The 15,466-nt window shown below is 43.6% G+C and overlaps 1 protein-coding gene across 3 annotated transcripts in view; it reads right to left on the bottom strand.

Annotated features, from left to right (window-relative positions):
• The window catches only part of LOC139279980 (diacylglycerol kinase zeta-like), a 521,188-nt gene that overhangs the window by 279,747 nt on the left and 225,975 nt on the right, over window positions 1–15,466 (bottom strand). For all 3 annotated transcript variants that reach the window (XM_070899368.1, XM_070899369.1, XM_070899370.1), the window contains 2 exons: window positions 15,144–15,239; window positions 413–490 (listed from right to left, as the gene is read on the bottom strand). In XM_070899368.1, the coding sequence (XP_070755469.1) occupies window positions 413–490; window positions 15,144–15,239 (174 nt within the window). The remainder of the gene's footprint in view (window positions 1–412; window positions 491–15,143; window positions 15,240–15,466) is intronic.

Here is a 15,466-nt window from a genome sequence, read left to right as displayed (position 1 = left end):
CGAATGGGAAGGAGCTTGGCTCATTGGTATTTCATCCCGAAGAACATAAAAATGCACTAAATGAGGGAAGGTTATTTGGAAGGACCAGAGGGAAAGGTCTGCAAAGTCCCTCCTTGGCCATCCAGAAGTTAATCAGCAAAGAATACTCAACGATACTTACATCTGCTACAATGCAGAGTGGATCTATCAAGAGGGAGTTAGATATGGTCCTTACGGCTAAAGGGATCAAGGGGTATGGAGAGAAAGCAGGAAAGGGGTACTGAGGTGAATGATCAGCCATGATCTTATTGAATGGTGGTGCAGGCTCGAAGGGCCTACTCCTGCACCTATTTTCTATGTTTCTATGTGAACTAAATGCCGTGTGGTAATTGGAAGTATATCTCCACAGATTCAAGAGATGCAAGAGACTTACTTTCTCCAGATGCTCAATGCAGGCTGTGTGAACCACTATCTTGCAGGCAGCACATTTCTTCCGTGACACTGACTTCTGCTGCAAAGAGAGATGAGAAGAGTGATTAATGCGGCGTTTTGAATAGATGTAAACTTTACAACACCTTTCTCCGAACCATTTAGCCACATTTGTCAGCTGTGAATACCAAGAACTGACCATTCTCTCAAACCTTCCCCAAACTGTTGTATTTCTAACAGAGGGGTTGGCCGAGGGTAGCATGTAGTTAGAACCAGGGGGACTGTGATATTTGATTTTCCTTCTTTCCTTTGGGGATGTTGTATTGTTCCCTTCCATCCAGCAATGCTGAGACTGGGACTCTGCATGCGAAGACCACAGGTACAATCCCACCAGACTTCCATGGATTAATCTGGGGTAGACTGTTGCTGTGAAATGTGCTGTGCCCCTCCATCATCTCTATTTGAAATTCCTATTTTTCAACTAAAAATACAACATAATGCTGGTTTTTCTTCGTAACTAATGGCCCACTTACAGAATCATATTTGCACACGTCATATGTTTCAAAGCTCTGGATTCTCAACTTCAAAAGAGGAGTTTTGTGCCTGGTACCTGCTTTATTAAACAAAAGCTTTTCTTCAGTGTCATGTTCTTTTATAAAATGTCAAAATCTTTATAGCAGCTAAACACTGCATATTTACTGCGAATTAGTCAGTGTTGAGAGCCCTGTGTTTGAACCGCATCTTAAATAGAACTTTCATGATCTCAAAACATCCCAAAGCAGTCACTGTTGTAATGTAGAAACCTGGCAGCTAATTTGCGCACAGCAAGGTCCCACAAAAACGGAAATGAAATAAATGAGATCATTCTTTTTTTAAATGAGTGTTCAGTGCTGGCGAGGAGAGCAGGGTAACTTCCCTGCTCTTTAAATAGTATTGTGTGATCTTATACATCTGCCTGAGATGGAAGACGGGGCCTTGGTTTAATGCCTCATCAAAAAGATGGCACCTCCGACAGTACTATACTGACTTGTCAGCTTCGATTATGCACTCATGACTTTTAACTAAAGTAGCTGAGAAGATTCTGAATCTTAGCTGAGAGGCTTAGGCCATAAAGATCTTTTATTTATCAGTGTAATGCATTTAAAATTTTACACAGAACTATACAAGTTTATAGTGCAGAAGGAAGCCATTCTGCCCATTGTGTATTTGCTCTCCCTGTATCATCAGCTACTTCAAATTTTTCATCTAATTTTCTTTTAAAAGATGCAATGGTACTGGCTCAACCCCAACTCCTTATGGAAAAGCATTCTGTAGTACAACCTTTTTTTTTTATTAGTTGATGGGATATGGGTGTCGCTGGCAAGGCCGGCATTTATTGCCCATCCCTAATTGCCCTTGAGAAGGTGGTGATGAGCTGCCTTCTTGAACCACAGTGCGCAGTTAAGAATCAACCAATCACATTGCCGTGGGTCTGAAGTCACATATAAGCCAGACCAGGTAAGGGCGACCGATTTCCTTCCCTAAAGGACATTAGTGAATCAGATGGGTTTTTACGACAATCCGGTAGTTTTATGGTCATCATTATTGATAGTAGCTTTTTATTCCAGATTTATTTAATTGAATTTAAATTCCCCAGCTGCAGTGGTGGGATTTGAACTCATATCTCTGGTTCATTAGTTGAGACTTCTGGATTACTAGTCCAGTACTATAATCACTGTGCTACCTTCTGCGTAGATTGAGGACCCCTCATCACTGTCCCCAAACAGAAAAAATAGTCTTTCACTATACAGTCTTTCATAATTTAAAAACCTCTATTAAATCTCCCTATAATCTTCTGTCCTCCAATGGAAATAGTTACAGTTTCTCAGGTCTCTCCTCCTAATTATAGTTTCCCATTCCTGGCCTGATGAATTCCAAAATGTATGACGTCACACTTATCCACACTGAACTGTAGCTGCCACCTGTCTGCCCATTATGCTAACTAAGTTTTCTTGAAATATTTTATACTCCTCCTTTGCTGTTTGCCAAAGCTCCTAACTTTTGTGCTATTAGCAAATATTGATACTGTGATCCCTATTCCCGAGTCCAAATCATCTATATATCCTGAGAACAGAAGTGGACCCAGCACTGACCCACGGGGTACATCACTTCACCTACCCAAGCAACAACAACTTGCATTTATACAGCACCTGTAATGTAGCCCAATGTCCCAAATACTTCACAAAGGTGTGATCACAAAAATGGCCAAAGTAGGAGATATTAAGAAGGGTGACCAAAAGTTTGTCAAAGAGGTGGGTTTTAAGGAGCATCTTAAAAGAGGAGAATGAAGTGTAGAGGCAGAGGAGTTTTGGGAGGAAATTCTAAAGCATGGAAGGCTTGTCTGTCAATAGTGAGACAGAGGGGTGTGTACATAAAAAACCAGAGCCAGCAGAACAGAGAGTTCGGGGGAAACTGCTGGGACTGGAGGAGGTTAGAGAGAGGCAATGCCACAAAAGGATTTAAACATGATGAGAATATTAAAATCAAGGCATTGGATGACCAGGAGCTAATATAGATCAGAGAGGATGATGGATGATGGAACTTGGTGCAGGTTAGCATACAGACAGCAGAGTTTTGGATGTGTTGAAGTATGGAGGGTGGAAGATGGGAGGCCGGTCAGGTGAGCATTGGAATATAGAGTCGGGAGATGACAAAGGAATTGATGGGGGTTGGAGCAGCAAATGCACTGAGGTAGGGGCAGAGGCGGGTAATGTTATGAAGGTGGAAATAGGTGGCCTATGCGATGGAGAGAATATGGGGTTGGAAGCTCAGCTCAAGATAGAATGGAATATCAACATTGTGTTTTCAGCTTGGGACGGTGGCCGAGGATGGGGAAGGAATTGGTGGCAGGGATACGGTGTAACACATTGATCCTAAATGTTTTTTATCCTGTCCAGTAACCAACTTTCTGTTCATGTTCTACATTTTCCCTTATACCACATGTTTTATATTTTCTAACAAGCCTCTAGTTGGACACCTCATTGAACATTGGGGCTTAAAGGGTTAGATAATGAGGACAACTTGGTTTTTGTTTGCTTGAGTTTAGAAAGTTGAGGGGTGATCTAATCAAGGTATTTTACATGATATAGGGATTCAATAGGGTAGATACGGGAAACGATTTCCTCTGGTGGACGAATTCGGAACAAGGGGGCATGATCTTAAAATTAGAGCCAGGCCTTTCAGGGTTGAAATCAGGAAGCACTTGTATCTCGAGAGAGGGTAGTTGAAACCTGCAACTCTCTTCCCAAAAAGGCTGTGGATGCTGGGGCAATTGCCATTTTTAAGACTGAGATCAATTGATTTTGTTGGGTAAGGGTATCAATGGATATGAGAAAAGGTATGTAAATGGAGTTCAGATACAGATCTGCCATGACCCAATTGAAAGGTGGAGCAGGCTCGAGGGCATCTTCCTGTTCCTATGTTCCTTCTGAAAATATATGGACACACTACTGCTTTTCCTTTATCTTTTCTAATTGGACACTTCTTCAAAAACTCGATTAAATTTGTCAAACACAACTTGCGTATAACAAATCCATGCTGGCTGTCCGTGAATAACTCATTAATTTCTAAATGCTCATTAATTTTACATCAAATTATGGATTCAAAGAGTTAGCCAACAACTGATGTTGGACTATTTATCCTCTTTTCTCCCTTGAACATGAGTGTTACCCAATTGCATAATCTGCATATTTAAGGACAACTGAAACATTGTGGCCAGAGCCTGTTATTTTCTCTGATTTATTTCAACAACATCGGGTGCGTGCTATCAGGGCCCAGAGATTTATCCACCCCGAGTTCTGCTAACTTATTCAGAACTAATTATTTTTCCAGTTACCACAAACAATTGTTTTGTATCCTTCCCTAGTACACCTACATTCTCACCTCCAGCAGCATTTATAAAAATCAAAATATTCACACTTGTTGTTATGGTGATCTACGAACAGTGTGGATACTCATTGGAATTCAGAAGAATGAGAGGTGATCTTATCGAAACGTATAAGATTATGAGGGGGCTTGACAAGGTGGATGCAGAGAGGATGTTTCCACTGATAGGGGAGACTCGAACTAGAGGACATGATCTTAGAATAAGGGGTCGTCCATTTAAAACTGAGATAAGGAGAAATTTCTTCTCTGAGGGTTGCGGATCTGTGGAATTCGCTGCCTCAGAGAGCTGTGGAAGCTGGGACATTGAATAAATTTAAGACAGAAATAGACAGTTTCTTAAATGATAAGGGGATAAGGGGTTATGGAGAGCGGGCGGGGAAGTGGACCTGAGTCTATGTTCGGATCAGCCATGATCGTATTAAATGGCGGAGCAGGTTCGAGGGGCCGTATCGCCTTCTCCTGCTCCTATTTCTTATGATCTTTCGTATTGTTAGCCCTAATTTTATCATACTTCTCCTTTTAAGTTTCAGTTTAGTGTTTGGTGCGCCCCTTTTTACTTTATCGGAATATATTTATGTTGCATTCTATTCATCTCATATTTGAAGATTTCCCACTGCTGATCTGTCAACCTGTTCCCTAACTTTTCTGTCCAGTTAATTTGGGCCATGTTCCTTCTCATCTCGCTGACCTTTGTCTTTTTACAGTTCAAAAAATCCTTAGCTTTGACTTTTCAAATATTGTGATCCCCATTGCCAAGTTGCCAACTTCCTTCTCTCACATCAGCTATTTACCCCACTTCATTTCCCAGGACTAATCCAAGCAATGCCTCTTCCCTTATTGGACTAGAGTCATACTGATCTAGAAACCGACCCAGATGCTCTCTAAAAATACATTTTTCACTTTGACCACATGATTTCAATCTCTGTTGGGATAGTTAAAATCGCCCATTATTATTACCCTACCGTACTTACATATTTCTTTGAATTGTCTTCAGATTCTACCCTATCTCACCTGTCATGTTCAATGAGAATTGTATAATTTTGCTTCCAAATTCTCACTCTATCCGTATGGATCCTTATACAAGCGCCACCCACCCCCCACCCCCAGGTTATCCTTACGCTCTTAGTTCTGTGGTACAATCCTTCGCTAACACAGCCACTCCACCCACCTTCCTTGTTCCCCTCGCCCTCTCCTGAAAATGCTTCAACCAGGAATATTGACCCTGAATTGTGGTTGGAGGCTTCCTGCGGGGAAATGCCTCCAATCCGCAAATAAATCGCCTGCGTACCCGGTTGTCCGGTGTTACGGAGATTCGCAGTCGTGGGGCTCTCTGGGTAGAGGCCCACATATCCCAGGGGGCCATTCGGTTCACAAGCACCACACGTGGGCCGGCCCAACCAATAAAAGGGAATCTCCATTCATACTTATGGGGATTCTGTATGTACGGAATCTCCATAAATATGAATGGGAATACTCCCAAAAATACATCTAGACATCAAATTCAAAAATGAAAAATTACGTATTTAAAATTCATTAAAATGGTATTTAATTAAATATTTAAAACAAAAATTTTATTTTTTGAAAAATTAATTTAGATATTTTAACAGGGATAAAATTAAACTTACCTTATTGCACATGGTTTTTAATGTATAAATGATTGAAAATAAATTATTATTATGTTTTTTAAACTCTTACGCTGGTAAATACAGGCTTTTACCAGGCGTAAGCTGAACTGAGATGGGATTTGTCCAAAGTGGACTGGAAACGGCTACTTGATGGTAAATCAGTGTCAGAGCAGTGGGAGGCATTCAAGGAGTAGATCCTGAGGGTTCAGAGCAAGTATGTTCCCTTAAAAAAAAGGGTGGGGCTAACAAATCTAGAGCCCCCTGGATGTCAAGGGACATACAGGGTAAGATGAAGAAAAAAAGGGAAGCTTATGACAGATATCGAGAACTCAATACTGCAGAAACTCTAGAGGAATATAAGTGCAGAGGTACAATTAATAAAAGATATCAGGAAAGAAAAGAGAGAGCATGAAAGAATGTTGGCAAATAAAATCAGGGAAAACACAAAGATGTTTTAAAAATACATTACGAGCAAGAGGATAACTAGAACCTATTAGAGACCATAAAGGAAATCTGTGTGTGGAGGCAGAAGACGTGGGTATGATTCTTAATTAATACTTTGCATCTGTTTTCACAAAAGAGAGGGGCGAAGCAGACTTTACAATGAGGGAAAAGGAGTGTGAAATATTAGACGAGATAAACTTAGTTAGAGAGGAGGTATTAAGGGGCTTAGCAGCTTTGAAAGTGGATAAATCCCCAGGCCCAGATGAATTGGGTCCCAGGCTGTTAAGAGAAGCAAAAGAGGAAATAGCAGAGGCTCTGACCATCATTTTCCAATCCTTTCTGGCTGCAGATGTGGTGCCAGAGGACTGCTAATGTTGTAGCTTTGTTTAAAAAGGGAGAAAGAGATAGACCGAGTAATTACAGGCCAGTCAGCCTAACTTCGGTGGTGGGAAAATTATTGGAAAAAATCCTGAGGGACAGGATAAATCTTCATTTGGAAAGACATGATTAATCAAGGACAGTCAGCATGGATTTGTTAAGGGAAGGTTGTGTCTGACTAACTTGATTAAATTTTTCGATAAGGTAACCAGGAGGGTCGATGTGGGCAGTGCGTATGATGTAGTGTATATGGATTTTAGCAAAGCTTTTGATACATGGCAGACTGGTCACGAAAGTAAAAGCCCCTGGGATCCAGGGCAAAGTGGTAAGCTGGATCCAAAATTGGCTCAGAGGCAGGAAGCAAAGGGTAATGGTTGATGGGTGTTTTTGTGACTGGAAGGCTGTATCCAGTGGGGTTCCACAGGGCTCAGTGCTGGGTCCCTTGCTTTTTGTGGTGTATAGATCAATAACTTGGACTTAAATGTTGGGGGTATGATTAAGAAGTTTGCAGATGACACTAAAATAGGCTATGTGGTTGATAATGAAGAAGAAAGCTGCGGACTGCAGGGAGATATCATGTACTGGTCAGGTGGGCAGAACAGTGGCAAATGGAATTCAATCAGGATAAGTGTGAGGTGATGCATCTGGGGAGGTCTAGCAAGGCAAAGGAATACACATTAAATGGTATGACAATGAAAAGTGTAGAGGAACAAAGGGACCTTGGAGTGCAGGTCCACAGGTCCCTGAAGGTAGCAGGCCAGGTAGATAAGGTGGTTAAGGTGGCATAGGGAATACTTGCCTTTATTAGTCGAGGTATGGAATAGAAGAGCAAGGAGGTTATCCTTGTATTGTATAAAACACTTATACAGTGTACTGCGTGCAGTTCTGGTCACCACATTACAGGAAAGATGTGATTGCACTGGAAAGGATGCAGAGGAGATTTACAAGAATGTTCCCTGGAGTGGAGAATTTTGGCGATGAGGAAAGATTGGAGTTGCTGGGTCTGTTTTCTTTGGAACAGAGGAGGCTAAGGGGAGATCTGATTGAGGTGTATAAAATTATGAAGGGCTTAGATAGTGGGTAGGCAGGACCTATTTCCCTTGGCTGAGGGATCAACAACCAGGGGGGCATAGATTTAAAGTAATTGGGGGGAGGTTAAGAGGAGATATGAGGGGTAATGTCTTCACGCAGAGGGTTGTGGGGGTCTGGAACTCACTGCCTGAAAGGGTGGTAGAGGCAGGAACCATTACAACATTTAAAAAGTACTGGGATGTGCACTTGAAATGCCATAACCTGCAGGGCTATGGACCAAGAGCTGGAAAGTGGGATTAGGTTGGATAGCTCTTGGTCGGCCGGCAGGACACGTTGGGCCGAATGGCCTCCTACCGTGCTGTAAATTTCTATGATTCTATGCAAGAATTTCACGGGCATTCGCTGGGCAAATAGCCCAACTATCCACCCGCGAATGCTCTTTTCCCGTGGATATGCTGGATCGGTCAAAAGATTCTTGACATTGCAAGTTCCGGGATTTAGTGCTTGCACTTTGCACGCCAAAATCCTGAACTTGCTTGGCCCTTATGGGGGCGTGTGCACCTCATATGCACATGTAAGGGACTCAAATTTTGGCCCATTAAGTCTAAATCTAGGCCACAACTCCATTATAAGTATCGCATCATATCCCTCCCATGGTTATTAATGCTTCTAACTCACCTATTTTTGAATGTTTTATGCATTCATATACATATTACTCAATCCTGACTTCTTTCTAAACCTTGACCCTTATTCTTTCACCTTGTGTTCTCATTGAATTTTTTGATATCCCTTGTTCCTCACACTATCTTTCTCCGCTCATCGTATTTTGTCATTATTTATTGCAGCTAACTTTTCTACATCCATCCCAGGTTTATTAATCTTTCTCTCCCTCTTCTCGGCTCTAACCTATCCTTTCCCCATCCTCCTGCCACGTTAGTTTAAATTTTCCTTCACTGCTCTATTTACCCTCTACACAACGATATTGGTGCCATTTCGGATCATGTGAAGGCTGTCCCCTCAGTACAGGTATATCCAACCCATGTTCCAATACCCCAAGCATGTGCACCTTTCCCTTCTACATCAGCCTCATAGCCACACATTGAATGTTCTAATCCTCCTCTTAACGTGCCCAGTGTGTGGTAATAGGAAGAATTCGACAGGCCATTCTTCAATCTAGCAGAATCATAGGGCTAGAAATGCAACACATTTGCGGCTCCCATTAGTGCCCCCCCCCCCACACCGGGGCACAAATGACTTACCGCCCGGGCGTGATGCTGGCAATGAGTCCCGCCATATTGGGTCGGAGTTTAGCGGCGGCGCTACGGATTTGTGCCTCGATCTCCTGCACCCGGAGATCGTGACGTCATCGCCGCTCGCATCGCCCCAGCCCCGAAATTCACTATCGCCCCCTGCAGCAGGAGTTGTAGATCGGGCAGCCAGCCACTACCGGGGTAGTAATTAAAGGCGAGGTGGCCGATGGAAAATTAAAAAAATACTTGCTTTGCTTTTCGCTGTTTACTTCGCGGAGTCCTGGCCGCGATCGCCCAGCCCAGCAGTCCTCGAGCACTGGGCTGATCGCGCAACACCGCGCTCCCCGGTGGCCCAGGTAGGTCCCTTTATCTTCCACAGAGTCGGCAGCGTGGGCCCTTCCCTTTAAGCGAGGGAAAGGCCTCTCGGACGAGGCGGTGCTGCACGGCCCAGAGTGTGGCGCTGCTGAAGCGCCCGCCCCGTTAGCATTCCAAAAATGAAATGGAGCTTGATTTAGCGCTCCACTTCCTTCCGGGGCCGGTAACCCGTATCTTTTGAGAGGGGCGAGACTTTAGCGCCTGCCGCTAAGTTTCACGCCTCCCGACTGTTACTGCCCCCAAATTGGGCGATAATGAATTTCACCCCCATATAGAATGATACAAAAGGTCTTTCACCCCATCGTACCTTGTGCTGGCTCTCTGAAAGGGCCATCCAATTAGTCCCAGTCCTGTGCTCATTACTCACAGCCCTGCACATTAAAGTAGAGATCCAATTCCCTTTTGAAAGTTACTATTGTATCTGTTTCCACCACCCTTCTGAGGTAGTGCATTTCAGATCATCATAACTCGCTGCGTAAAAATAATTCTCCTCATCCTCCTCCCTGTTTTTTTGCCAATTATTTTAAATCTGAGTCCTTTGCTTAATGGAAACAGTTTCTCCCTATCTACTCGTTTCAAAACCTCCGAGTTTTACTTTTCAATTGAGCTTCATCTCGTTAAAATAAAATAATTGGTGAAGAGATATGAATAAAATATTTTGCCGGGATAACAAGGTTGAATTCTAAATTCAACGACACGAATCTTTTACCGTTCCAAACAATCGCAGCTGTGTGATCTGGCCACCAGAGGGCAGTATTACCCAATGGAAAATGAAATCAGTCCTGGGTTTACAGCCGGAGAAAATTGTCAAGTTCCATTAAAGTTCAATTTAAATTTGATCATGATGATTTTCCCATCCCACCCAAGTGAGCGTGTTTGTATGCGCACAGTGGAAATGATAACACTTTCTATCTTAACCAGGGGTGTATGTTGTTATATTGAGAAATTTGCCTGAATGGCCAAGACAGACAGTGCAGAAAACCATAGTTAAAAGATTATAGATTGTCTGAGTCAGGGAAGAGCAAGAGAGGGAAGGAGTTCCACATTTGAAGCGGCTGGAAAAGAATGAGTGAGAGCAAGAGATTGTACAATGAGTCTTCATTTCAACACAGCGAAGACATAGAGAAATGCAAGAGTTTGTGGGATGGTGTATTTACCGCCTTGGAGGAGCTAAAGAGGAAAGTCAGAGAAGCACTGACCATAATACGAATAATAAAACGGAGAGAAAGCTTGTGTGAGAGAGTGAAAGAGCACAGAGATGAGGCATGGATTGCTCAGAGAGAACAATGCATATTGTGAGGGTTAAGACAATTCTGCATATAACTTCATTACATGAGGTTTCCAAAATAACAATTTAGCTTTTTTTTTAAAAACATTGATGAATTCTCACGTTTTTCTTAAGTAGATTATGAAAGAAGTCCTTAATGGTGTTATTCCCGTTCACTGTGACCAGTTGAGACAAGGCCATATACAGCAAAGCAGGCACATGCCCACTCATTATTTACAGGGCTATAAGTAGGCACATGTAGCAAATGGCCAACGTATTGGACAACACAAAAGTAAAATACTGCGGATGCTGGAATCTGAAATAAAAACAGAAAATGCTGGAAATCTCAACAGATCAGGCAGCATCTGTGGAGAGAAACAGAGTTAACGTTTCGGGTCTGTGACCCTTCGTCAGGACTGGAAAAGTTGGAGATGTAACAGATTCTTGGGGAAGTACTGGAGCAGTGAAGCGGGTAGGGAGGAAAGAACAAAATATAGAAACATAGAAAATAGGTGCAGGAGTAGGCCATTCGGCCCTTCTAGCCTGCACCGCCATTCAATGAGTTCATGGCTGAACATGCAACTTCAGTACCCCATTCCTGCTTTCTCACCATACCCCTTGATCCCCCTAGTAGTAAGGACTTCATCTAACTCCTTTTTGAATATATTTAGTGAATTGGCCTCAACAACTTTCTGTGGTAGAGAATTCCACAGGTTCACCACGCTCTGGGTGAAGAAATTCCTCCTCATCTCGGTCCTAAATGGCTTACCCCTTATCCTTAGACTGTGTCCCCTGGTTCTGGACTTCCCCAACATTGGGAACATTCTTCCTGCATCTAACCTGTCTAACCCCGTCAGAATTTTAAACGTTTCTATGAGGTCCCCTCTCATTCTTCTGAACTCCAGTGAATACAAGCCCAGTTGATCCAGTCTTTCTTGATAGGTCAGTCCCGCCATCCCGGGAATCAGTCTGGTGAACCTTAGCTGCACTCCCTCAATAGCAAAAATGTCCTTCCTCAGGTTAGGAGACCAAAACTGTACACAATACTCCAGGTGTGGCCTCACCAAGGCCCTGTACAATTGTAGCAACACCTCCCTGCCCTTGTACTCAAATCCCCTCGCTATGAAGGCCAACATGCCATTTGCTTTCTTAACCGCCTGCTGTACCTGCATGCCAACCTTCAATGACTGATGTACCATGACACCCAGGTCTCTTTGCACCTGCCCTTTTCCTAATCTGTCATCATTCAGATAATAGTCTGTCTCTCTGTTTTTACCACCAAAGTGGATAACCTCACATTTATCCACATTATACTTCATCTGCCATGCATTTGCCCACTCACCTAACCTATCCAAGTCGCTCTGCAGCCTCATAGCATCCGCCTCGCAGCTCACACTGCCACCCAACTTAGTGTCATCCGCAAATTTGGAGATACTACATTTAATCCCCTCGTCTAAATCATTAATGTACAGTGTAAACAGCTGGGGCCCCAGCACAGAACCTTGCGGTACCCCACTAGTCACTGCCTACCATTCTGAAAAGTCCCCATTTACTCCTACTCTTTGCTTCCTGTCTGACAACCAGTTCTCAATCCATGTCAGCACACTACCCCCAATCCCATGTGCTTTAACTTTGCACATTAATCTCTTGTGTGGGACCTTGTCGAAAGCCTTCTGAAAGTCCAAATATACCACATCAACTGGTTCTCCCTTGTCCACTCTACTGGAAACATCCTCAAAAAATTCCAGAAGATTTGTCAAGCATGATTTCCCTTTCACAAATCCATGCTGACTTGGACCTATCATGTCACCTCTTTCCAAATGCACTGCTATGACATCCTTAATAATTGATTCCATCATTTTACCCACTACCGATGTCAGGCTGACCGGTCTGTAATTCCCTGTTTTCTCTCTCCCTCCTTTTTTAAAAAGTGGGGTTACATTGGCTACCCTCCACTCCATAGGAACTGATCCAGAGTCAATAAAATGTTAGAAAATGACTGTCAATGCATCCACTATTTCCAAGGCCACCTCCTTAAGTACTCTGGGATGCAGTCCATCAGGCCCTGGGGATTTATCGGCCTTCAATCCCATCAATTTCCCCAACACAATTTCCCGACTAATAAGGATTTCCCTCAGTTCCTCCTCCTTACTAGACCCTCCAACCCCTTTTATATCCGGAAGGTTGTTTGTGTCCTCCTCAGTGAATACCGAACCAAAGTACTTGTTCAATTGGTCCGCCATTTCTTTGTTCCCCGTTATGACTTCCCCTGATTCTGACTGCAGGGGACCTACTAACCTTTTTCTTTTTACATACCTATAGAAACTTTTGCAATCCGTCTTAATGTTCCCTGCAAGCTTCTTCTCGTACTCCATTTTCCCTGCCCTAATCAAACCCTTTGTCCTCCTCTGCTGAGTTCTAAATTTCTCCCAGTCCCCGGGTCGGTGCCACTTCCTTGGCTTTAATGCTATCCCTGATTTCCCTTGATAGCCACGGTTGAGCCACCTTCCCTTTTTTATTTTTACGACAGACAGGAATGTACAATTGTTGTAGTTCATCCATGTGGTCTCTAAATGTCTGCCATTGCCCATCCACAGTCAACCCCTTCAGTATCATTCGCCAATCTATCCTAGCCAATTCACGCCTCATACCTTCAAAGTTACCCTTCTTTAAGTTCTGGACCATGGTCTCTGAATTAACTGTTTCATTCTCCATCCTAATGCAGAATTCCACCATATTATGGTCACTCTTCCCCAAGGGGCCTCGCACAACGAGATTGCTAATTAATCCTCTCTCATTACACAACACCCAGTCTAGATGGCCTCCCCCCTAGTTGGTTCCTAGACATATTGGTCTAAAAAACCATCCCTTATGCACTCCAGGAAATCCTCCTCTACCGTATTGCTTCCAGTTTGGTTAACCCAATCTATGTGCATATTAAAGTCACCCATTATAACTGCTGCACCTTTATTGCACGCACCCCTAATTTCATGTTTGATGCCCTCCCCAACATCACTACTACTGTTTGGAGGTCTGTACACAACTCCCACTAACATTTTTTGTCCTTTAGTATTCTGCAGCTCTACCCATATAGATTCCACATCATCCAAGCTAATGTCCTTCCGAACTATTGCCTTAATTTGCTCCTTAACCAGCAATGCTACCCCACCTCCTTTTCCTTTTATTCTATTTTTCCTGAATGTTGAATACCCCTGGATGTTGAGTTCCCAGCCCTGATCATCCTGGAGCCACGTCTCCGTAATCCCAATCACATCATATTTGTTAACATCTATTTGCACAGTTAATTCATCCACTTTATTGCGGATACTCCTTGCATTAAGACACAAAGCCTTCAGGCTTGTTCTTTTAACACCCTTTGTCCTTTTATAATTTTGCTGTACAGTGGCCCTTTTTGTTCTTTGCCTTGGGTTTCTCTGCCCTCCACTTTTCCTCATCTCCTTTCTGTCTTTTGCTTTTGCCTCCTTTTTGTTTCCCTCTGTCTCCCTGCATTGGTTCCCATCCCCCTGCCATATCAGTTTAAATCCTCCCCAACAGCACTAGCAAACACTCCCCCTCGGACATTGGTTCCGGTCCTGCCCAGGTGCAGACCGTCCGGTTTGTACTAGTCCCACCTCCCCCAGAACCGGTTCCAATGCCCCAGGAATTTGAATCCCTCCCTGTTGCACCACTGCTCAAGCCACGTATTCATCTGCGCTATCCTGCGAGTCCTACTCTGACTATCACGTGGCACTGGTAGCAATCCCGAGATTACTACTTTTGAGGTCCTACTTTTTAATTTAGCTCCTAGCTCCTTAAATTCGTTTCGTAGGACCTCATCCCTTTTTTTACCTATGTCGTTGGTACCAAAGAGAAGGTCTGTGATAGGGTGGGAGGCAGGAGAGATTAGAGACAAAAGGGATGATGGGCAAGAATGAGATGGTAATGGCTCAAGTTTGGAAACAAAAGATGAGTCTAGATAATGTGTGAATGGTGGAACCATCACCAGCTGCCCTGGGAAACAGAGAGAACAAAAGGGGCATGGGGGTGGCGGGGGGTTTGTTAAAAAAAAGGAAAAAAATATGGGCAGAGGTTATGGTCTGAAATTGTTGAACTCGATGTCGAGTCCAGAAGGCTGTAACGCTGTCCTGTAGTTGTGGTTGGACAAAAGGTCAGCGGCCTGAAACATTCACTCTGTTTCTCTCTCTACAAATGCTGCCTGACCTGCTGAATGTTTCCAGCATTTTTTGCCTGTATTACTGTCCCATAGGTCTATATAGGTGCAGTATCTAAAGATGGACACACTGGGCCACCTGAGCGCGCTCAGTGCTTCTCTGGGTGCCAGTGTTCCTTCACTGAAATATAGGGAGGGGGTTTACAGAGCAGCTGTACACATGTTAACCCTTACCCTATAGCCACGGCCAAACAGCTGCCTATACTCACCAGCATTTTTGCGACACAGTTTTGCTCCCCAGCGTAACAGAAGTCTCCAGAAACGTTAGAATCAAACCAGATGTGATCACCATACTGCGCATTCTCCTAAGAAACGTAACACGACAGGGTTAACTTAACGACTGATTAAGACAGTTACCAAATACATCTGTGCCCTTTGTAATGTGCGTGTGGTGATGCCAGTGCCTAGGAGGGGAGGATGAGGAGCGGTAAAGTCCGTTACTACTTGCCTCAGTGGTCCAGAGTTCAGGAAGAGAATCCTCTGCCAGAATTGCCGCTCCTGATCGCTATCCAACATGCTTGGGTGGGTATTG

The sequence above is a fragment of the Pristiophorus japonicus genome, chromosome 14 (assembly GCF_044704955.1).
Source record: "Pristiophorus japonicus isolate sPriJap1 chromosome 14, sPriJap1.hap1, whole genome shotgun sequence".
Lineage (NCBI taxonomy): Eukaryota > Metazoa > Chordata > Chondrichthyes > Pristiophoridae > Pristiophorus > Pristiophorus japonicus.
Note: the sequence above shows the minus strand (reverse complement) of the source record. Positions and strands in the feature narration are given on the sequence as shown.